Genomic DNA, 24,244 nt, shown 5'->3' on the forward strand with positions numbered 1-24,244 from the left:
ACTGCATTTCTCTTTATAGTTTTCTCTGTAATAACGTTGCTGGATGGACCATCTCAAAGAGGCTGTAGAAATTAAAGAGGACTCCAAGTGAGTTGCCATACAGCTCTGACATTTTGCAAAGGTAGTTGTCATATTGTTATGACATATTTGCAAAGGCAAAATTCATGTTGTTGCATGTGACCATGCGAAGTGGACAGAGATGTAGTTATCTTGAGAGGAGTATGCCCACTTCAGTTGCCCAGAAAGTGTATAGGAAGGTATGAGGACTGATAAAGTAGACTGTGAGTCATCATGGTGCAACACTTATGATCCAACTATTCCAGGTAGTGGTCAAACTAGCTTGAGTCTTGAGTCCCATCTTCACAGCAAGAGAGTTAATCTCTTCCACCTGAATTCTCAGGGAACCACTGCCTCAGGCTGAAAGAACTGTCTTTTTTCAAGAAAAGAAAAAATATCTGCCCTATTATTGTCAATAACCCCATCCTTCTCTCCCCTCCCCCTCGCCCCCCCGCAACTCATGTGGCGGATGGCCTGCTAAGGAAAAAATTTCAAGAAGGAAACAAGTCAAATAAGATTAATTTACTTGGCAATATAAAGGGTAAGAAAAACAGTTATGCCCTCTGGTTTCTCCAGAGTGAAAAGAGCTTAGCAAATATATATGCACATACTAAGCAAATTCAAATGGTGGAGAATGAGCACCATTATGCAAAATAAAGAAATTAAATGTCTCAGGTAGAGATGCTGCTAATCTCCAGAACAAAGAAATGCATTTGTCAAGTTAGGTTTTTAAAGGTTTTCTTAAAATGTTTCCCAAAGTCTATTACAAGGTTTCTTGTCAAAGGGGAGAATATGGAACTATTGATGGCTTTCTTTTATAATTTTTAGCAAGGTCTTTGTTCCAGCACTTAAAAAAAAATAGTTTGGGGGCCATTTCCAGCAGTGTTCTGAGCTTACTCCTGAGTCTGAGGCCCTGGAAGGCTTAGGGGACTAAATGTATTGTTTCCCCCATTGCGGTTTTTACTGCTTCTTGTGATGGGGTTCATGGGCTAGATCCTGCGGCCATGGTGCTCCTCTGTCTCCTCCCTGCTTGGGCGTTTCTGGCTTACCTCAGTTTACATAGCTTTCAGTAAGGGCTTCTGGGCAGGGCTTGGTCTCAACACCTACAGCGATGGTCTGCTGCATCCCCTTGGAATGGCATTCGCCAGAGGCAAGCAGGCTCCACCCTGCTTGGGCATTTCTGGCTTACCTCCTCTTACATAGCTTCAGCAAGGGATTCTGGGCAGGGATTGGTCTCAGCACCCACAGCGATAGTCTGCTGCAACCCCGTGAAATGGCGTTTGGTGGTGGTCTCTTCACAGCTGGTTAGGACAGTTCTGTCCCTCTCTTTGACTAATTTTACTCAGCATAATACTCTCCAGCTTCATCCACCTGGCACTGTGAACAGAACTTTTTTACATTGAGTATTTTTTGTTGTTGTTTGTTTGTTTTTTTCCTACCAACTACTTGCTAAATGAATGAGAACAAAATAATTAACTTCTAAAAATTCCTATTCTAATAATTATCTATTATCCTGTGTGTGGAAAAACTCAGCAACCAGGTAGGTTATAAAAGAAATAGAATGCATGCAGAGAGAAATAGAACCTATGCTACTTTTGAATATCTGTATCTAAACATTATCTGGACCAAAATTTCAAATTTAATTTAATTTTAGGTAATTAAAAGAACTTTAACTTTACTTATTTTTATGTTAGGATTCATGTTTTATTTATCTATTTTGGATTTGATGGCCTTGGCTTACGTTTTGGACTTCTTCCTGGTTTAGGAATTACTGCTGAAGGTATTAGGGGGAGACCATGTGGAGTTCCAAATTAACCTACATTTTGCCCTATGCAAGTAAAAGACTTGATGTCTGTATTATCTCTCCAGTCCCACGATTCACATTTTAAAGATTTGTAGTTATAAGATCAACAAGTAACATTTATCTTAGTAAACACTTAGCATGAGTTTGAAATTATCAATTTAATCCATGTTACCAGAATGTTCTTTTATTTATTTATTTATTTATTTATTTATTTAGTTAGTTAGTTAGTTAGTTAGTTAGTTAGTTAGTTAGTTAGTTAGTTTTTGGGCCACACCGGTGACACTCAGGGGTTACATCTGGCTATACACTCAGAAATCGCTCCTGTCTTAAGGGACCAGATGGGACACCACGGATCAAACTCAATGTCTGTTATGCCTCAGCCGCGTGCAAGGCAAATTCCCTACCACTGTGCTATCCCTTGAGCCCCTCCAGAAAGTTGACAATTGTTATTGCAAAAGTAAATCGTTAGGCAGACAAATTACATACAGAGCAAAACACAGATTTACTAAATTTATAAAAAAAAAACTTTTAATAGAGCTGGGAAGACAGAACCAATGCTATCAAACACGGGGGTGGTAATCACCACATATATTGGTTGGTATGTAGAATTATTTCGTTAGTCATTTAATTACTATTTTTTCTTTTCAGATTACCTCCCAAAACTTATACCTCAACTAAATGTTCCTGCACTAAAACCAATTTCCTTTAAGAATAAAAAGATATCAAAAAGAAGAGAGGATAAAAAAGAGTCAGTTTTTCAACAAGTTAGGAAAAGTAAGGTTTTGTCATACGATACACAAGGTATGTAAATTGTAGACTTGTCTTGTTTTGAATACACTGTCTTTTCTAGATTATTCTTTTTCTAGGTTTGTTTGTTTGTTTTCTGTATTGGGGCCACACTTGGTGACACTCAGGGGTTACTCCTGGCTATGCGCTCAAAAATCACTCCAGGCTTGGGGGAACATGTGGTACTCCGGGGGATCGAACCAATGTCTGTCCTAGGTTAGCACATAGCAAGGCAAATGCCCTACTGTTTGTGCCACCACTCCGGCCCCTTTTCTCAGATTATTCTGTAGTTTTGTGCTTATACATTGATTTAATATGAAAACCTTCATGAAATTTTTTTAAATTTTTAAATTTTTTACTGAGACTGTTGTGAATTATAAGTCTTTCACAGTTGTATTTCAGGCATATAGCGACAGTGAATTAGCGCCAGTCTCACCACCAGTGTTGACCACCATAGTTCCCAGCATGGATCCCATACCTTGTCCCTTAGCCCCTTAGCCCCACCCCCCAACAGGTCCATTTTGTGTTTAGCTTGTTATGGTCTTGGTCTCTTGTGATATCAAGGTCTTTAATCCATTTTATTTGACCTGTGTGCATAGTGTTAAAGAGAGTTTTGAGTTCACTTTTTCTTTTTTTTTGCCTGTAGTTGACCAGTTTCCCAACACTACTTGTTGAAGAGGCTTTTCTTACTCTACTTTGTATTTCTTGCCCCTCTATCAAAGATTAATTGTTTGTATACCTGGGGTCAGTCTCAGAAAATTCAAGTCTATTCCATTGACCTAAGGGTCTATCTTTGTTTCAATACCATGCTGCTTTAATGACTATTGTTTTATAGTACAATTTAAAATTGAGAAAGTGATACCTCCCATATTTGCTTTAGCTATTCACAAGTATTATTGTTCCAAATAAATTTCAGGAGTATTTTTTTTTTTTTTTGGTTTTTCGAGCCACACCCGTTTGATGCTCAGGGGTTACTCCTGGCTAAGCGCTCAGAAATTGCCCCTAGCTTGGGGAGACGATATGGGATGCCGGGGGGGATCGAACCGTGGTCCTTCCTTGGCTAGTGCTTGCAAGGCAGACACCTAGTCTCTAATGCCACCTCGCCGGCCCCAAATTTCAGAAGTATTTGATACATTTCTTTGAAATAAATCATAGGTATTCTTAGAGTATTTGCATTAAATCTATACAATGCTTTGGGAAGTATTACCATTTAGTGATGTTAGTCATCCCAATCCATGATCAGGGTATATGTTTACATTTCCTGTGTCCTCTTTTATTGCTTGGAGCAGTGTTTTGTAGTTTTCTTTGTATAGGTCTTTCACCTCTTTAGTTAAGTTTACTCCAAGGTATTTGATTTTTCTGAGGCACAATTGTGAATTGAATTGTTTTTCAAATGTCCATTTCTTCTCTGTCACTGTTTATATATAAAATGCCATGGAATTTGTGTAAATTTTGTAGCTTGCCATTTTACTAATTAAATTGTTTCTAGAAGCTTTTTAGTAGAATCTTTAGGATTTCCTATATATAGTATTGTGTCATCTGCAAACAGTGAGATCTTGACTTCTTCCTTTCCTATAAGAATGCCCTTGATATCTTGTTCTTGTCTGATTGCTATGGCACTATGTTGAACAAAAGTGATGAGAGGGGGCAACCTAGTCTTGTGCCAGGTCTTAGAGGACAGGATTTTAGTTTTTCCCATTGAGTATAATATTTGCCATGTGTTTGTTATAAATAGCCTTCACTATATGGAGAACGATTTTTGTTGAGAGTCTCAACCATTTTGTTGAGAGTTTTTATCATGATTGAGTGTTGGAACTTGTCAAATGCTTTCTCTGCATCAATTGATGTGATCATATTTGTTATTAAGGTGTTTAAATAAAGATATTTATAAAATAAAAAAGAAGTGAATTACAAATAATAATAGAGAAAACAACTCTAAAACATGGAAATTAAACAACTTACTTCTGAACAACCAGCAGGGCAGAAAGAAAACCAAAGAGGGAATCAAAAGATTCCTGGAAATAAATGAGAATGAAGATATGAACTATCAGAATTTGTGGGACTCAGCAAAAGTATAAGAGGAAAGTTTAGCTTTGCAATAATTTATTAGGAAGTAAGAATGGCCCACATAAATAAATTGGTCATACAACTTAATTGGAAGATGACTAACAATGTGAACCAAAAGTAGGTAGAGAGAAAGAAAGAAAATAATTTGGAGCAGAAATGAATGAACTAGAAACCTCAAATCAATCCAAATATCAATGAGATCAAGAGATAGTTCTTTGAAAAAATTAAAAAGATCAATAAACCATTAGCAAGACTCACAAAGAAAGAGAGAGAAGAAGAGAGTACCCAAATAAACCAAATCAGAAGTGAAAGGAAGGATGTCCCAACAGACATTACAGAAATTTAAAGGATAATCAGAGATTACTTTGAGAATCATTATGTCATGAAAGGAGAGAATCTTGAAGAAATAGATAAATTCTTGGACTCCTATAACCCCCCAAGACTGAACCAAGATGATTTGGAATACTTGAACAGACCTATCACTATCAAGAAATTGAAATAGTAATCAAAAGTCTTCCCAAGAACCTAGGCCCACATGGATTCACTAGTAAATTATTTTCAACTTCTAAAGAGGATATATTGCCAATACTTTTCAAGCTCTTCCAGAAAACTGAAGAAATAGAAACCAACAATTCATAAAAAAAATATTGGGGCTGGAGTGATAGCACAGTGACAGGGCATTTTCCTTGCACGTGTTCAAACCTGGACGAACCCAGGTTTGATTCTCAGCATCTCATATGGTACCCCGAGTCTGCTAGGAGTAATTTCTAAGCATAGAGCCAGAGGTAACCCCTGAGCACTGCTTGGTGTGGCCCCCAAATACAAAAATAATAAATAAATGTTTAAATTAAACATTTAAAAAAATCATATACCATGGGAATGGAGCAATAGCACAGCAGGTAGGATGTTTTTCTTGCATGCAGCCTTCTATCCTTGCCATCCTATATGGTCTCCCAAGCCTGCCAGGAGTGATTTCTGAGTGCATAACCATGAGTAATTCTTGATCATCACTGGGTATGGCCTCAAAACCAACAAAAAAGAAAAAAATCACAACCATAATTAAGCAAGATTTATCCTTGACATGCAAGGATTGTTTAATATATGCAAGTCAATAAAGACAATATATTCAATAAAATAAAAATTGCATAATTATATTCAATAGATGCAGAGAAAAATATTTGACAAGATCCAGCACTCATTCATGAAAAAAAATAAACCTCTCAACAAATTGGGAATTGAAGGAAATTTCCTCAATATAGTCAAAGCCATTTACCACAAGCCCTCAGCAAATATTATACTCAATGGGAAAAATGAGATGGCTTTCCTCTATGATTTGGCAGAAGTCATGGTTGTCTATTCTCACCACATCTATTTAATATAATACTGAAAATACTTGCCATAACAATTAGACAAGAAAAAGAGATCTAGGACATCAAGATAGGAAAGAAAAAGTCAAGCTCTCACTGTTTGCACCTGCTATGATACTATATTTAGAAAATCCTAAAGACTCCACATAAAACTTCGAGACACAATAGATTTCTATGATGAAAGTGACAGCTACAAAATTAATATGCAAACATTCATAATTTTCCAATATACAAATAATGAAAGAGTAGAAAAATAGTTCAATTCCATTCACAATTGTGCCTCAGAAAATCAAGAACCTTGGAATCAATTTAATTAAAGAAATGAAAGACTGAACAAAGATAACTTTAAAAAAAGACCTGCTTCAAGAAATAAAAAGTTGAGAAAATTTCTACTCATTGATTTGAAGGATCAACATCATTAAAATATCAATACTCCCCAAAGCATTGTACAGATTCAATGCAGTCCCTATCAGGATACCCATATAATTTTTTAAAGAAATAGATCAAATACTCCTGAAATCAATATAAAACAATAAACCCTTATAAATATCTAGAAACAAGATGGTATCACTTTCCTCAACTTAAAATTGTTCTATAAAATGGAAGTCATGAAAATAACAAGGTACTGGAATAAAGACAGATGTTCAGGTCTATGGAATAAACTTGAATATTCTGAGGCAGACCCTCAGGTATTTGATAAATTAATTTTTATAAATATGAACTGGAGCAAGAAAAGCCTCTTCAACAAGTGATGTTGGGAAAACTGATCATCTACATGCAAAAAAATGAACTGAGATCCTTTTTAATACCTTACACAAAAGTCAAATCAACATGGATTAAAACTTTTATATAAGTCAAGACTTTGATATATCTAGATTCAGAAAAACAACCTATGCAGAACTCTTCATGACACTGAAGCTAAAGTAATCTTTAAGGATGAAACACCAGGCAAGTAGAAGCAAAAATTTAAAAAAAGGACTTTATATTTCTGCACCTCAAAGGAAATGGTGACCAGGTACAAAGAATGTCCAAAAATTCGGAGCAACTATTCACCCAATACCCACCTGATAAGGAGTTAATGTCTAAGGTATATATGACATTAGTAGAGCTTAACCAGAAAAAAAAATCTAACCTCATCCAAAAATGGGGAGAAGAGATGAAGAGAATGTTACTCAAAGAAGTCCAAATGGCCAAAAGGCACATGAGAAAATGTTTCACATAACTAATCAAAATAACAATGCAAATCAAAATAACAATAAAATATCATCTTACAACACAGAAACTGGCACATATATAAAGGAACACCAGAGTGGTGTGCAAATAGGGAGAAAGGAATTCTCTTTTACTGCTTGTAGAAATGTAAACTGGTTCACCCCTTATTAAAAAACAATATGGATATTCCTCAAAAAACTTGTAATTGAGCTTCCATATGACCCAAAAATACTGCTCACTGTAATATACCCCTAACGACCCAAAATTAATGCAGAATACCCTCTACACTCCTATGTTTATGTTTATTGCATTATTCACAATAGCCAGAATCTGGAAAGAAGCCAAGTTTCTAAAAATGGAGAAGTAGATAAAAAAAAAATCTGTGGTACATCTACACACAGGAATAAAAAAGCTCTTAGGAAAAATGAAGTCATGAAATTAGCTTATACATGAATGGATATGAAGAGTATTATGCTGAATGAAATGAGCCAGATGGATGAGGGATGGACATATATGATCTCACTTATTTGTGGGAACCTAAAAATAGTATGATGATGATATCAAAAGACAACAGTGAGGAAGGCTAGGAGGAGTGATCCGTGACAGGAAGTTTGCCACAAAGATTGAGTGAATACATTTAGGGCAAAGTGTGAACCACGATGTCAATGATTGTTGGAAATGACCACTTTGTACAATAACTGGGTACTGAATGGCAGTAAAGTGATATGCATGATACTCCTCGACAATATTGCAAACCACAGTGCCTAAAAGAGAAAAAGAAGCGAAAAAGAGATAAGGAGGAGGAGGGAAAAAAAGGAGGCGATGGAGGAAGAAGAGAATGAGGAGGAGAAGAAAGAAAGAAGATAATGATGAAGGAGAAGAAGAAGGAGAAGAAGGAAGAAAAGAAGGAAATAATAATTTCTGCCATAGAGGCATTGGGTATGTGTCATGGAAACTGGGGACATTGGTATAGAAAAATGTGCACTGGTCTAGGAAAAGGTGTTGATTCATTATATGCTTGAATCTCAACCATCAACAACATTGTAACTAACTCATGGTGATTTAATAAAAAGTAAAATTTAAAGATAAAAGAATGTTCTAAGAAGGTTGTTTTGAGGAAGTTTTTGCGTGTGCTAGATAGAGAGGAAGATGCATATAAACAACAGAAAGGAACAGTGAAGACTTTTAGTGGGACATACAGGAAATAGTTGAGATACTAGGAAAAGGCCAGTGTGTCTAGAGTAAAACTATAAAGGAAGGGGGGAGGGTATTACCATTGAGATTATAGATCTAAAGCACTGGACCTTGAATGCATGCTTTGCCAGTAGGAGGCCTAGATTGATTCCTGCACTGCAGATAGTCTCCTAAACAGGAGTAATCTCCTAGTGGAGAGTCCCAGAGTAGCTTCTGAGCACTGCTGAGTATGCTCCCCAAATAAAGCAATTAAATCATGTTTCTCTGCAGTCATTAATCTGAAATTGTTGCCCTTTCTTACAATGATATCAATTTTAAAGAAATACATTAAATATATACTAAATATTGTTAAGACCTAGTAACAGTGATTATATTTGCTATCAATATGAGTTTATATTGAGTTTTCTTGAATGCATACATTCAATGGTTGAAACAATAGTTTTCTGTGGTCCAAATATCTGTGGCTTATCTTGATCCTCTATTTATTATTAATATTATTATCGCTATTATTGCTATTTTGTGTTGGTGGCCACACCTAATGGTGTTCAGGTCTTACCCCTTGCTCTTCACTCAGGGGTCACTCCTAGTGGTGCTGGGGGAATCATATTGGGGGAAGGGAAAAAAAACCAAACAGTTAACCAGGTGTAAGTCAAACACCTACTTAGTATCCTTCCAGCCTTGTATTATTTTTTAAAGTTGTTGTGAAATCTGTAGTCAAGGTATTAGTCCTCTGAGACTTGATTCTCATTTAGAGATTAAAATGAGAAATATTCTCATTCCAGGTTGGCAGAATTTATTTCCTGTGGCTGTAGAAATTATAAGGGCATTTTTTCAAACCCCTTAAAAGAATAGAAATGATTCTAAAATGAATCTGAAGCAGGAAGCTAAGATAGGGTACCTTAGCAAATGCAATTTCTAGATTTTTGAGTTATGATCATATTTGATGCTATCTCTTTCTTTGCTTCTTTCATTTACTATCTATAAACATTTTAAAGACAGGCTAGTAAAGACTTAAGTACTTAACAATTTTAAAGCTTGAAAAATGGTGCAAATATTTAATATTTAACAAGTAGAGAAAATAAGGTAACAGAAATTTAACAACTCAATATACTAAACCTGAAAACAACAGATATTAGCATTTCTCTCAATATTTAAAAAGGAAGTTTAGCAGGCAGAATTTTAAAAATGTCTTACCCTGTTTTATGTATTTATCTTGTTATCCTTTCTTCTTTGAGTGAAGGCAGAACCTATGAATTTGATGGAATATTCTCCTCCTTTTTAGGTGCAAAAGGAGATTTTGGGGGGGGGGGTTGGGCCACACCCGGCGATGCTCAGGGGTTACTCCTGGCTGTCTGCTCAGAAATAGCTCCTGGCAGGCATGGGGGACCATATGGGACACTGGGATTCGAACCAACCACCTTTGGTCCTGGATCGACTGCTTGCAAGGCAAACACCACTGTGCTATCTCTCCGGGCCCCAAAAGGGGATTTTTTTTTAAATGTAGTTTAGGTCCTTGTAATTGACTTTGAGTTAAACCAGAGGGAGGGACATTATGATAGGTAAGCCTGATTTAATTAAATAATCCTTCAAAATAAACAGGATTTAGTAGTACAACTCATTTTCTTCGAGGCCACAAGATGTGCTGTTTCAGAGCTAGTCACCTGGCAAGGATTAATGTAATCTATGGTAGCTGAAACAGTACCCAAAGTGGAACAAGAAAAATGAATCCTCAATCATAGAGTCTCAAGGAAAAGAATTCGGCCAACAACCATAAGAGCTTAGGGGCTAGCGTTTTAGCACTTTACTTAGCCACGCTTCTAGATGAGATTTTAGTCAGCAAACATCCTGGTTTTTCAGCTCTCTGAGACACTGAGCATAGGTCCCAAGAGAAATTTGTTAGTTTCTTGATTCTTGAAAATTGTGAGTTAATCAACTTGTATTGTCTTAGCCCTATTTTTTGTAGTTTGCTTTATAGCATTAAAAAACAAATCCTAAAGTATAATGGCACAGATAAGCTTAAGACACATTCCTTTCCCTGTTCTTTTATCAGTTATGTATGTGAGCAAGATTCAAGACTATCTTGCTTCTCCCATTTGTGCTTCTTGCCACCTTTTCTTCCCCTGCCTCTCAATTCTAAGAGATATTCCCACACATTGTATGTTCCTATTCTACCAGAACCAGTTATAAAAGAGAGGAGAATAATTACCAGGGCCTCTGAAAAGATTCTTGAAGCTTTCACAGACCCCAGAGATGATCATTGTTTAACCAAGTTTTACAAAGAATAAACTATTATCTCCAAGGATTGATTACCTAGGGATGCCAGCCAGGACTGTTTTTAGACTGAGCTGTCTTCTCTTAGATCATAAATTTTCTCAGAATACAATTCTGAGTTAAAAGAAGTTATCATCTTCTTTGGTTAGCACCTTAGTAAACTCACCTCTACCTCACTCCTTATCTCTCAAGTAATTGGTCTTTTACCAATCTTCTACCATAGTTTAATATTTTTTATTATTGGTTCTTGGGTCTTGCCTGGCTGTGCTCCAGAGATTACTCCTGGGGGACTAGAAGCACCATATATGGTGCCAGGGATCAAACCTTGGTCAGCCAAATTGCAAGATAAGCACCCTACCTATTGTATTATCTCTCTGCTCCTCACCATACCACATTTTTAAAGAAAAGATTTTTGACAGTTTCTGATATTTGCTCTTGATAACTGCCTTTGTTATTTAGGACTAGGTCTTTCTTTCTTTCTTTCTTTTTTTTAACTTTATTGATTGATTTTTGGGCTACACCCAGCAGCGCTCAGGGGTCATTTCTGGCTCTGCACTCAGAAATCACCCTGGCAGGCTAGGGGACCATATAGAATGCCAGAATCAAACTGGGTCCCTCCTGAGTTGACTGCATGCAAGGCAAATGGCCTACTGCTATGCTCTCTCTAACTCCATGAACTAGGTCTTTCATGACACCTTTCTTGAATAGAAAAGTATTACTCCTTTACAGCTTCTGTTTAAAATTATGTTTAAGCTATATTTTTCTCCTCCAATTATATGGAGGAGAAAACTTGTGAAAACTTTGGGTATGTGACCTTTTCAATATTCTCTGTAGAAATATTTGAATATTATGTTATTCTCAATGATAAGCATATTTGTATTTATTTTGGACTTTTTTTCATATTTTAAATTAGAACCAGAAGGTGATGATGTGATAGAGCATATTATTAGGCTAAGAAAAAAATTTGGTTGGCAAACGATTCTACCAAAAAGTAAATTTGACATCAAACAATGCAAATTATTGGTGCAACAGGCTCTTCAAGAGGTATTTTTTCTATTTTTACTTTTAAAATTAATATTTAAAATGATATTAATCCTTATTTCCTGCATATCATATATTACTCTAAAATCAGGCATCACATTAATATCAGATTATAGTTATTGTTCCATGAAAATTATACAATATTTTACATAATTTAATTTAGCTTATTAAAAAACTTGAAGATATTAGACATAATAGTTTAAACTATTTTTTAGCATCACCTCTAACTAATAACGTTCTTGGAAGAAGCGTTATCTGTCTGATGGTTCTGTGTATTGATTATTTTGTGATTTAAAAATAAATGTTAATATATATTTATAACATTTTACCCTCATTCTCTTACTTTCTTAAAACTAATATTCTGTCTAATTTCTCAATTTTCTTCTCCTTTCCATTTATTCTTTATCCATTTAGCCTTTTTCAGAGAAATTTTATGTTGTCTAAAATCACATAAGAAAAGAATAAAGGAAAACTGTAATAAGATTTAAGGTCTGCTTTCTAGAGACCTTATTTATTACAGCTGATCTAAGATGGAATAAAATATCTTCCTAATTTTATTTATTAATTTTTTAATGCAGCCCAGTTCTCCTGCATGTAAAATGTGTGCACAGCCCTTTGAGTGATCTTTTTGATCCTAGAATAATTTGTCTACATTAAGTTTCTAGTAATTTAAACTTTTGAGAAACATAATTTTGAATTTAAATGACTCACGTGGGATCTGGAACCACAGCACTGCAGGTAGAACATTTGCCTTGCACTTGGCCATCCTGAGTTTGATTCCCAGTATCGCATTTGGTTCCCCAGAGCCTGCCAGAATCAATTTCTGAGCATAGAAACAGGAGTAATCCCTGAATGCCATCAGGTATGACCCAACTCTCCTAAAATAAAATAAAATAAAATAAAATAAAATAAAATAAAAATGCCTCACTTGACCAAATAGCTATAATGCAAATATAATATGTCATCATTTAGAGCTTATTTTATTTTATTTGTCATTTTTATCATTTATTTTTCTAGGTCCACATTATTTATATCAGAAGTCAAAGAGAAAAAAATGAAAGGGTTCAGATAATTGAGAAATAATAACTGCTTCAGTGGAAAAAAGATTAAAAAGTAAAATTGGGGTTAGAGAGATAATACAATGGGTGAGGATTTGGCTTTTTTTATTTTTTTATTTTTTTTTTATTTTGGGGCCACACCTGGCAGCGCTCAGGGGTTACTCCTGGCTCTGTGCTCAAAAGTCATGCCTGGTTTGGGGGACCAAATGAGATGCCAGGGGTTGAACCCACATCCATCCTAGATAAGCTACATGCAAGACAAATGCCCTACTACTGTGTTACCACTCCAGCCCCAGAACATTAGCTTTATATGTGGTCTACACAGGTTTAATCTCAGGAACCCCCTGTTGCTCTTTAGCCCACCAGGAATGAGCACTGAGTGCAAAGCCAAGAGTAGTTTAAAACACCTCCCTGCAAAGGAAAACTGGATCCAGAATTACAGTAATTGGAAATTGTTCAAGTATTCAATTCAACAGCTTCTGAGGGCCTCATTAAACTATAAAATAACACATTTTCTAACAATAAAATGTAATTATCCAAGAAGGGACTAGATTAAACTTCCTTATGAATATTTTAGAATTCTTTCATCAATGAATGTTAAAGGTTTAAAACTAAAAGAAATTAATTTCACTTAAAATTTTTCTTTAATTTTATACACATTATACAATGTAAATTTGTGAAATGGCTCATTTCTCAATTATTCTAGGTAAATAAGAAAGAGGCTTAATTTATATTAAACTAGTTCAGTATGTGTATTCAAATCATCCTGACTGTGGTTTTTTTCAAGTTACTTAACTTATAAATAAATTAAGTCTGCATTTGTTTAGTGATTTTAAAAAAAATTTAAATTTAAATTTTAGAAATTAAATCATATGGCTGTAAAAATATCATATGAGATACGTATGTATGTACTATTTATTTTTATCTATTTTTTTAAAATATGGAACGCTTCACGAATTTGCGTGTCATCCTTGCGCAGGGGCCATGCTAATCTTCTCTGTATCGTTCCAATTTTAGTATATGTGCTGCCGAAGTGAGCACTGTATATACTATTTAATAGCTCTTAACTATTAGTAATACTAAGCAAATATCAATATAAAAATAATAATTTAATATTAATTGACCCTATTAAGTTTGGAGTAAACACAAATTACATCCCTAATGATATTAATATTGCTTTAAAATATATTTTCTCGGGGCCGGTGAGGTGGCGCTAGAGGTAAGGTGTCAGCCTTGCAAGCGCTAGCCAAGGAAGGACTGCGGTTCGATCCCCCTGTGTCCCATATGGTCCCCCCAAGCCAGGGGCAATTTCTGAGCGCTTAGCCAGAAGTAACCCCTGAGCATCAAACGGGTGTGGTTCAAAAAAAACAAAACAAAACAAAAACAAAAAATATATTTTTTTTCTCTAAGTACTATGCTATTTGATATAATTTCTCTACCATATTAAATATATTGATATTGTTATACTAATATTAGTACTAAGTAATATATTCACCTATTTTACTACTTACTCTGATCAAGTTAATTTAAAAAAATGTTTTCAGGAACTAGTGAAAGATGATGGAGAATTTGTATACTGTCTTTCTCAAAAAAGTGCTAAAACTTTTTATAATCCTTACGACCTCCAAGTAGTCTCTTCTCAGAATGCTAGGTGCTGTAAAGAATTTTGGACAGTTTCTGCTTCATTTATATCAAAGGTAACATATAGCATGCTTTTATTTTCCAGAGTAATAATAAAAAATTATACAATTTAACTTGGTTTGTTTGTTTTGTAAGAGTTATAGTGCATACCCAAAGGTTCTCAGGGATTATTCCTGCTGGTGCTCAGATTAGTGCCAGGGAGGAGCCCAGGTCAGTTTAAATGCTTTGCCCACCATGCTATCTCTTTAATCCCTATAGAATTTAAATTTAATTGGACAAATTTATCATTAGGTATTTCAGACAAAAACCCCACATTTAAGAACTGTTAAGTTTAATAACTATCACAGGTTAAAGTTATTGAACATGACTTTTCCCCCTTTTCAATTTGAAGAACACAGGTTTTTAAAAAATTTTTTTGTTTATTTTATTTTACTTTTATTTAAACACCGTGTTTACGAGGTTGTTCATAATACAGTTGTTCTTTTTTCCCACAGATAAAGATGTCTGTGATTGAGTTACAGTCATACAATGAACAACAACCTTCACCAGTACTCATTTCTCACCACCAATGCCCCTAGTTTCCCTCCCACCCACCCTCTTACACCTGCCTCTGGGGCAGGCATTTTACTTCTCTCTCTCTTTCTCCTTTTCTTTTTTTGATCCTATGGTTTGCACTATTGTTCCTGAAGGGGCATGTCATTTTATCCCATTGCAGCACCCAGTTCTTGTCCAGAGTGAATAGTTCTAACTATCATTGTTTTGTTGTTATTGTTTGTTTTAAATACTTTTAAACAGTTTATATATATATATATATACATATATATTTATTTATTTTTGGTTTTTGGGTCACACCTGGCAGTGCTCAGGGGTTACTCCTGGCTCTATGCTCAGAAATCGCTCCTGGCAGGCACGGGGGACCATATGGGACTCAGGGATTTGAACCACGAACCTTCTGCATGAAAGGCAAACGCCTTACCTCCATGCTATCTCTCCAGTCCCTATGTATATTTTTTAAAAAGCAATGACAATGGGCTGGCTAACTTGGAATTATTATAATAATATTTCTCACCCCACAAAAACCTCATTACCAGATGTGAAATCCCCCTATTACTGGTATATTTATGTAATGCTTTGATGTTTATCATAAATCATAATTACACAACTACTTGTTTTAATCATTTGTTTAGTGTCTCTCCATCTTCCCAGCCTTCTAACCATGTGTGGGTTATGAAAGTAGATCTCAGTGTTACATATATAGTTCTTATCTCTAGTATACTTTACCTCTAAAATGTCAACAACACATCTGATATTCATTGTTAATTATTAGTGGAAGAAACAACTTTACATAAAAATATGTATTCTGATATAGAAATTATTTCTGGAAGAAATGAAAGGAATTAATATATGAATAGGGAAGAAAAGATAAAAGATATTTAGTTTTGGAGTGTAAGAAGGGATGCATGGGTAGTGGGTTACTAATCATTTTGGAATGATTGCATTCTTGCAATTTAAATTTGTAAATGTTACTTTTTTTATTTAACATGACTATTACGAGACAAAAAAAGATTAACTTTGGGACCAGAGATATAGTACATCAAGTAAAGCACTTACCTTGTTTGTGTTCAATCTCAGAAATTCTATATGATCTCCCCAGCCCTGCCAAGAGTAATCCCTACCAAAAAGCCAGGATTAAGTCCTGAACACCTCAAGGCATGGACCACAACAAAACAAAATAAGGGGATAACTTTGTAAAAAAATTTTCTTAACATGAGAAAAAGTTTCTCTTATATGTTCTGTTGAAGCTAAAAAAAATGCATTTGGAAAGGGCAGTATGTATTAGATTATAAAACTGAGTTTATGGGGGCCGCAGCAATAGCACAGTGGTAGGTTATGTGCCAACCTAGGTTTGATCCCCAGCATCCCATATATTTTCAAGAGCCTGTCAGGTGTAATTTCTGAGAACAGAGCCAGGTAACTCCTGAATCCTTTTGGGTGTGGCCCAAGAGCCTAAAAAACAAACAAACCAAAACCAAAAAAATTGAAATTACTAAACCAGTGGTATTGGGGCCTAGGACATGAGGAGGAAGAGGCAAACTAGAAGTGATTTAAGGATTGTGGTGGTGGGTCTTGGTCACTTTGCTGATGATAAAGTTTATCAGTCATAAATATTAACAACATTATAAAAATATTACCAAAACTGCACTCAAATTTAAATTAAAACTTTTTTAAAATAAAATGCTAAGCATAGATAAATTTATATCTAAAGATAAATCAGGTCTGATTTTTAGATGATTTGGTGAGCCAATATATAGGAAAGGTTTAATTATCAAGAGAAGTACTTAAGAGTTGAATTTAGGCTCTCTTAATTTTTGAAAATGTGCATATTTTAAAAGAAATAAGTCACTTTTTTGTGCTTTATATTTTCAGTTTGTTAAAACAGATCAGACAGGAGAGATAGAACTCATACCAACTTCAGAATGGCTATTAGAAAAAAGATATTACTCTTTTTTACAGCAGTTCAAGATATTTTCCAATTTCCGGTAAGATAAAAGAAAATAGGAACAACTATATTTGAAGTATGATTCTTTTATAATAGCTATTGCTTCTCTAACACTGGGGTTCCATTCCAGTAATGCTGTATTTTAGAGAAGTACAGTGGGGTGGATAATTATTCCACAAAGTCTTTGACAAAGAAATAGTTGTATAGCTATATATTTTTAACACTTATTTTAAATATTTTTAGAGAAAAAAGAAAAAGAAAAATTTAGGGGCTGGAGCAATAGCACAGTGGATATGCATTTGCCTTGTATACAGCCAGCCCAGGTTCATTGCCCAGCATCCAATATGGTCCCCCAAGCCCACCAGGAGCAATTACTGAATGCTAAGCTAGGAGTAACCCCTGAGAGTCACTGAGATGACATCCTAAACCAATAAGCAAATAAATAGAAAAATTTATGGTCAAATAAAAATTACTGTAATGATCTTAATTTACCTTTTAAATTTTTTTATTTTAAAATTTTTATTGAGACCATTGTGAATTACAGTCTTTCACAGTTGTATTTCAGGCATATAGTGACAATGTGTTAGGGACAATCACATTACCAGTCACATACAACACCTCCCTCCACCATAGTTCCCAGCATGCATCTCATACCCTTTACCGCCTGGACTACTAGTGTAACAGGTCTATTTTGTGTTCAGCTTGTTATAGTTTGGATCTCTTGATTCTGTTGTTGACTTTGGCATGGGCTTAATTTAAGTCTGACCTTTTTTCCCTACTCAATGCTCCTGAGACCATTTGGCCCCTGGGTACCATCCACTTTTTTATTTTTTTCCCCTGGATTATTTTGAATTGTATTCTAAAGATAACATTACAAACCAAAAAGGCAAACAACAATCATCCCTACCAATTTTATACCACTACTGTTGATATTTAAAAACTTTCCACATTCCACTCCTAGGGATATACCCTAGGAACACAAGAATACAATACAAAATCCCTTCCTCACATCTATATTTATTGCAGCACTATTCACAATAGCCTGGCTGGAAACAACCATGATGCCCTTCAACAGATGAATGACTAAAGAAACTGTGGTACATATACACAATGGAATATTATGCAGCTGTCAGGAGAGATAAAGTCATGAATTTTTTCTATACATGGATGTACATGGAATCTATTATGCTGAGTGAAATAAGTCAGAGGGAGAGAGATAGATGCAAAATAGTCTCACTCATCTATGGTTTTTAAGAAAAATAAAAGTTATTTGTGCAACAATCCTCAGAGACAATGAGAGGAGGGCTGGAACTTCCAGCTCACTTCATGAAGCTCACCACAAAGAGTGGTGAGTACAGTTATAGAAATAACTATACTGAGAACTACCATAACCATGTGAATGAATGAGGGAACTGGAAAGCCTATCTAGACTAAAAGAATTTTTAAGAGCTTTCTAAAAACTGAGGATAATTATAGATATTGTATTAAATCAAATAATTGTCCTGTCAAAGGACTTGTGTTTAAGAGAATTAATATTAAAAAAAAAACTCGTTACACATATAAAATGTAAGGTGGAAGAGCAGAGAGGTGCTACAGCAGCTAAAATGTTTGCCTTATACACAGCCAATCCGGGTTTTGATTCCCAGCATCCCATATGGTCCCCTGAGCCCATCAGCAGTAGTTTCTAAGTGCAGAGCCAGGAGAAAGCCCTGAGTGTAGCCAGTTGTGGCACCCAAACCAAACAAAATTTAAAAAATTGTCAGGTAGAGCTCTAAGGAGAAAAGGAGTTAAAGACTTGGAAGAAACTTACTGAATAATAATCATCATTTTAAAGTTTTTGTATATCTAGTTACATATTAAATTATACAACATAACATTAAGATTCTCAAGACTATCTGATCCTTCACTCAATAGTCCCGACTGTTTTTCTTTTAGTATTTATTTCCAGATTTTTAGTATTTTTGACTTTTTCTCTATCTGCATCTTTTCTTGTGATTTGCTGCTATCTACTGGGGACTAGGAAAAATATTTTCAACTTGCATTTATTTAAAAATAATAAGTTTTGTTCAGTAAGGCCTTATTAACATACACTTTTATATTGTTTAAAATTGAAGGTTAGCACTTTTGACACTATTTTTTTCTGAAATAATAAATCTATAAATGTAGAAAGGAACATAGTGTGTTTATGGTGAATAAAACTAAATCAAATATGCATCTATGAAAATTATAGTGAATTTGAGAGGTGGTTTTTAAGCAGTTTTGAAAAGAGATTGGGGGATCATTCCTGTCCTTTGTCCTCTAATTAGATGGACCTTATGGTTTAGTGCTCAGCTTGTTGTTGCAAAGCTGCTTATTCCTAGCCTTATTCCATAAGGCTACCTAGACAATACTGGTGAGAGATTTACTAAAGATAACTTTAGCTTGAATTTACCTCTAACTCTTTATTTTTTTTGAAAGTTGATAGGCTTCAGTACTTAAGTAACTCAGAATGAAAGAAACATGTTTCAGAGAACTTGCTAGAATCTATGAAGCCTTTCCTAAATTTACTCTGTATAAATATATAATTTATGAACATACAATGTGAAAAAAATATCTTTTCTTTTCAGAATAAATAAAGCCTTTATTACTTGGAAATTGAATGTTAAAAGGACTAAGAAAGAGAAGTGCATGTAAGTTTTGATCTATAAATTATTGATAAATTTTAAAATATATTTGAAATATAAAATATTATAAATATTTTAACAGAAAGCTTTAATTTAAATATGATACAGTGGTTTAAAAGAGTATAATTGTTTGATTTGGAGGGTAAAGGTCAGTCCTACAACAAAATGCCAATATCTTTCTATCATTATCCCTAGAATCCTTCCTGTCTGGCCCCTGTTCTGTTTAGTCACGTCAGTTCTGTTAAAATCTTAAAGGTTTATTTTCACTGAATAGTATCTCTTCCAGTGCTTTCTCTCTTTATCTGCCATTCAGTGAGATCATTGGATTTTTGTTTTTCCTCCTTCAAAAATTTTTAACCCTTCCAGTTTACCTATGTTGCAGAAAAATGCAATTTTCTTTTATAACCCTAAATAGTTTGTCTTTCATTGTGTATATACACTACAAATTTCTTATATACTCATCTGTTGTTTTATATATTTTATATATATAATTAATGTTTGTGTTCTTAGGATAGATAGTTGATAGTCAAAAAGTGGAATTGTTGAATTAGATGGTAGTTCTGGTTTTTATTTTTGAGAAGTGTCCATACCTAATGGAAACTCCATAAAGACTCCCTATAGCACTCTCAAAACTAAGAATGAATGAGGGTTTTTCTTGCTACATTTCCTTCAGCACTGGTTGTATTTGGCCTTTCTAATAAAGACTTCTCACTAGTGTGAGATGATAGCTCATTGTTATTTTTATTTTCATATTTATAATAACCAGTTATATATAACACCTTTTATATGCCTGTAAGCTAACTATGTCTTCTTTGGTTAAGTGCCTATTTTGTTGTTCTCCTCACTTTTGTTTTGTTTTGTTGTTTTTTTTGTTTTTTTGGGCCACACCCGGCGGTGCTCAGGGGTTACTCCTGGCTGTCTGCTCAGAAATAGCTCCTGGCAGGCACAGGGGACCATATGGGACACCGGGATTTGAACCAACCACCTTTGGTCCTAGATCGGCTGCTTGCAAGGCAAACACCGCTGTGCTATCTCTCCAGGCCCTCTCCTCACTTTTTTTAATGATACTGTTTGTTTTTTAGTTATTGAATTTTATGCTTGTTTTACATATCTTTGCTAGATTCATGATATGCAAATATTGCCTCCCATTCAACAGGGTGTCTTTCTTTTAGGTTTGCCAATTTCTATATTTCTGCTTTTACATTCTTTGCCACTGTAGTAATTGGGGGTGATATTTGGGTCACACCTGGCAGCGCTCAGGAATTACTCCTGGCTCTGCATTCAGAAGTCACTACTGCCAAGCTCGGGGACCATATGGGATGCCAGGATTCGAACCATTGTCAGTCCTGGGTCAGCTGTATTCAAGGCAAATGCCCTACCACTATGCTATTTCTCCTACAGTAAAAGTATTATAGTTGCCTCTAAAGTCAACTTCATAGAGATTTTTCCCAATTTTTCATATATTTCATGGATTTGGGTCCATTATCATGTCTTTAATCCATTTTTAATCAGGTTTGCATGATGATTTTTAAATATTTTGCATGTAGCTAACAAGTTTTTCCACCTATTTTGAAGATAACTAACAAGTTTGCTAAAGAGCTATTCTTTCTTCCATATTGTACTCTTAGCTCTATTATCATAATGTAACTATCTATGTATCTAAAGACTTCTAGGATCTCTATTCTAATCTATTGGTCCTAGTTCTACTTTTATTTCATACAACTCTGTTATGATTACAAATAAAGTTGGAGAATTAGAAGCCCTCCCATCTTTTTTTTTTTTTTCAGAATTATTGTGGCTATGTAGGGGATTAACAATTTTATATAAATTTTAGTAGTGTTTGTTCAAAGTCCTCGCATAATGTGATTTGAATTTATAGAATGCTTCCAACAATATGTTATACTATTCAAATATTTATATTTATTTATATTTAATATACAAAATCAATATAATTAAATAGTTACAAAATATGATTATATATTTATACAACATATTATATAATGTAATTATATAATTAATGTATATTTAATACACAAATATTTATATTCATACTATTTAAATGTATTTCATACTACTTGATACATAATAGTAATGTTATATAAATAGATAGCAATGTTATTTATTTTGAAGTAAATTTTTATTAAAATGGAGTGAAAAGAGGCTAAAGATAGAGTTTAACAAATTGAGAACATTCTTTGCAAATAGCAGGCATAAATTCTGTTGCAGCTGACTTAGGTGAAGCGGGGAGCAAGGAATATAGCTTCAACAGAAGAGTTCTTCCACCTTCTGCTCAACCAACTTCAGGCACCCAGGGAATTGCCTCGAGTCAATTAGTAAATTAGTAAAGTATGTTACAAGAACCTACATAGCATGGGTGCTAGTATCCCAGCAGCCACACATGACAATTGCCACCATGAAGCCCACTTGGTCTACATAATGCAGGAACAGATCCCCATCACTTGAGTTTTTAGAAAACTATAAACTCACTCTGGAGCAAAAAATTGCTCTTTGTAGGAAAAGCAAACCAGTTTTATCATTATCTTGGGTTTTCAAAGTTATTCATCTTTCCTCACTAAAAGGAATTTTAGGAAGAGATGAAATAATGAGGTAAAATTACTTTTATTTAAAGAACAAGAAAAGACAGAGAAAAGTGAGAGTTGAGCTTATTAAGTTGAGATATAGGCAAGTCTCCAAGATATAGAATTGTCTTGATTTAATAATTTAATAATGCTGATGTTCTCTATCCTATTTCTATTTATTTTAATAGAGGAATATTTTGAGGATTCATTTATATCCTCTTTAAAATTAATTCCTAAGTACTTAATATTGTAAACAAAATTAAATTTACTTTTGGGGCGGAGGTTTGGGTCACACCCAGCCAGTGCTCAGGGATTACTCATGGCTCTGTGCTCAGAAGTTGCTCCTGGCAGGCGCGGAGGACCATATTGGATGCTGGAATTCTAACCACAGTCCATCCTGGATCGGCTGCGTGCAAGGCAAACACCCTCCACTGTGCTGTCTCTCCGGCCCAAATTTACTATTTTATTTAAAAGTTTTTTCTCTTTGAAATGATTGGTTTCATTAAATGTAGAAATGTAACAAAATTTTTGTTTTATAGCGTGACATTTTTCTTTATATGTTTGTTGTTTTTAAAAAATGTTTTGGTGGAATCTTTAAGCTTTCCTATGTATATTCTTATACAATTTGTTTTTAGTGATAGTTTACTTTTTTCCTAATATTATTTTCTTTCTCTTGTCTAATTGTTGTGGTAACTCCAACACTATGTAAAATAAAAGTGGTGAGAGTGAACATCCTTACTTATCTTAACAGAAAAGTATCAGTGGTGAACATTGAATATGATGTTAGCTATGTTTTTATATACATTCTTAATTATACCGAGGTAAATTATTTCTATCACCATTTTGCTGAGGGATCTTTTAAAAACTTATAATGGTGTTGAATTAATCAAAAGCATTTTCTGTATCTATTATATGATCCAATACATTTTATCTTTAACTTAATATGTGGTACTTTACATTAATTGATTTCTGATACTAAACAATATCTTGCACCCAGGAACAAATCTCATGGGGTCAGTGTTATTATCATATTGTTGAACCATTGTTTTTTTTTGTTTTGTTTTGTTTTGGTTTGGTTTGGTTTTTGGGCCACACCGGCAGTGCTCAGGGGTTATTCCTGGCTGTCTGCTCAGAAATAGCTCCTGGCAGGCACGGGGAACCATATGGGACACCAGGATTCGAACCAACCACCATTGGTCCTGGATCGGCTGCTTGCAAGGCAAACACCGCTGTGCTATCTCTCCGGGCCCCAAACCATTGTTATATTGAATTATTATCTTATTAAATTTGGCTAGCTTGAGTTTGCTAAGGGTCATTATATCTGTATTAGACTAATTTTCTTTTTGAATGATAGCTCTACTTCTTTTAGCTTCAAAATAATATTAGAAATAGAAACTGAAAGAAATTTAGAAATAGAAACTAACTCAATTTCCTTGAAGAGCTTGGGAAGACTAGATAATAGTCCCCTTTGAGCACATTAGTGAGCTTATTTTTCAGGAGACATTTGATCATTGGTTTTTCTCTCACTAGTAATTATTTTATTCAGGGTTTCTACTACTTTCTGATTCAGTCTTGTGAAATGTATGATTCTAAAAACTATCTAAATTCTTTAATATACAGGGTCATGATATTGTTTATAGTACTCTTATTATCTTTTGTAGTCTGTGGTATTTTTTTGAAACTTCTTCCTATTAATTTATGATTCAATTTAATAGTTTATCTCTTTATTTTTTGTAAGTCTAAGTGTTTGTCAATCTTGTTTATTCTTTTATTTTGAGGGGCCTTCCTAAATAGTGCTCAGAGGGCCTGGGGCACCTCACAGTGATTTTTGTATTTAATTGGGCTGGTGATTCAATTTGATGTTCTGAGGATGTGACATAAGAAATTACCTAGACCATCCTAGCAGCACTTAGGTGGTGACAGTATCCTGGAGGCCTCTGGTACATACATGGCAATGCTCAGAGTACCATGTTATTCTAGGAATGAAAGTGGAGTCAGCCACGT

General features: G+C 34.6%; 1 protein-coding gene and 1 non-coding gene across 2 annotated transcripts in view; one reads left to right on the plus strand and one right to left on the minus strand.

Moving 5' to 3' along the window:
- Nucleotides 1-1,168: 1,168 nt before the first annotated feature.
- The window catches only part of DNAH14 (dynein axonemal heavy chain 14), a 367,193-nt gene continuing 344,117 nt past the window's right edge, over nt 1,169-24,244 (plus strand). The window contains exons 1-6 of the mRNA XM_049777552.1: nt 1,169-1,361; nt 2,510-2,662; nt 11,672-11,802; nt 14,402-14,554; nt 16,926-17,038; nt 19,605-19,667. Of these exons, the coding sequence (XP_049633509.1) occupies nt 1,169-1,361; nt 2,510-2,662; nt 11,672-11,802; nt 14,402-14,554; nt 16,926-17,038; nt 19,605-19,667 (806 nt within the window). The remainder of the gene's footprint in view (nt 1,362-2,509; nt 2,663-11,671; nt 11,803-14,401; nt 14,555-16,925; nt 17,039-19,604; nt 19,668-24,244) is intronic.
- On the minus strand, nt 13,792-13,898 carry LOC126015000 (U6 spliceosomal RNA). Its single transcript, XR_007497911.1, has one exon. It is a non-coding gene; the product is annotated as a U6 spliceosomal RNA (small nuclear RNA).

The sequence above is a fragment of the Suncus etruscus genome, chromosome 7 (genome assembly GCF_024139225.1).
Source record: "Suncus etruscus isolate mSunEtr1 chromosome 7, mSunEtr1.pri.cur, whole genome shotgun sequence".
In the NCBI taxonomy this organism is placed as follows: Eukaryota; Metazoa; Chordata; class Mammalia; order Eulipotyphla; family Soricidae; genus Suncus; species Suncus etruscus.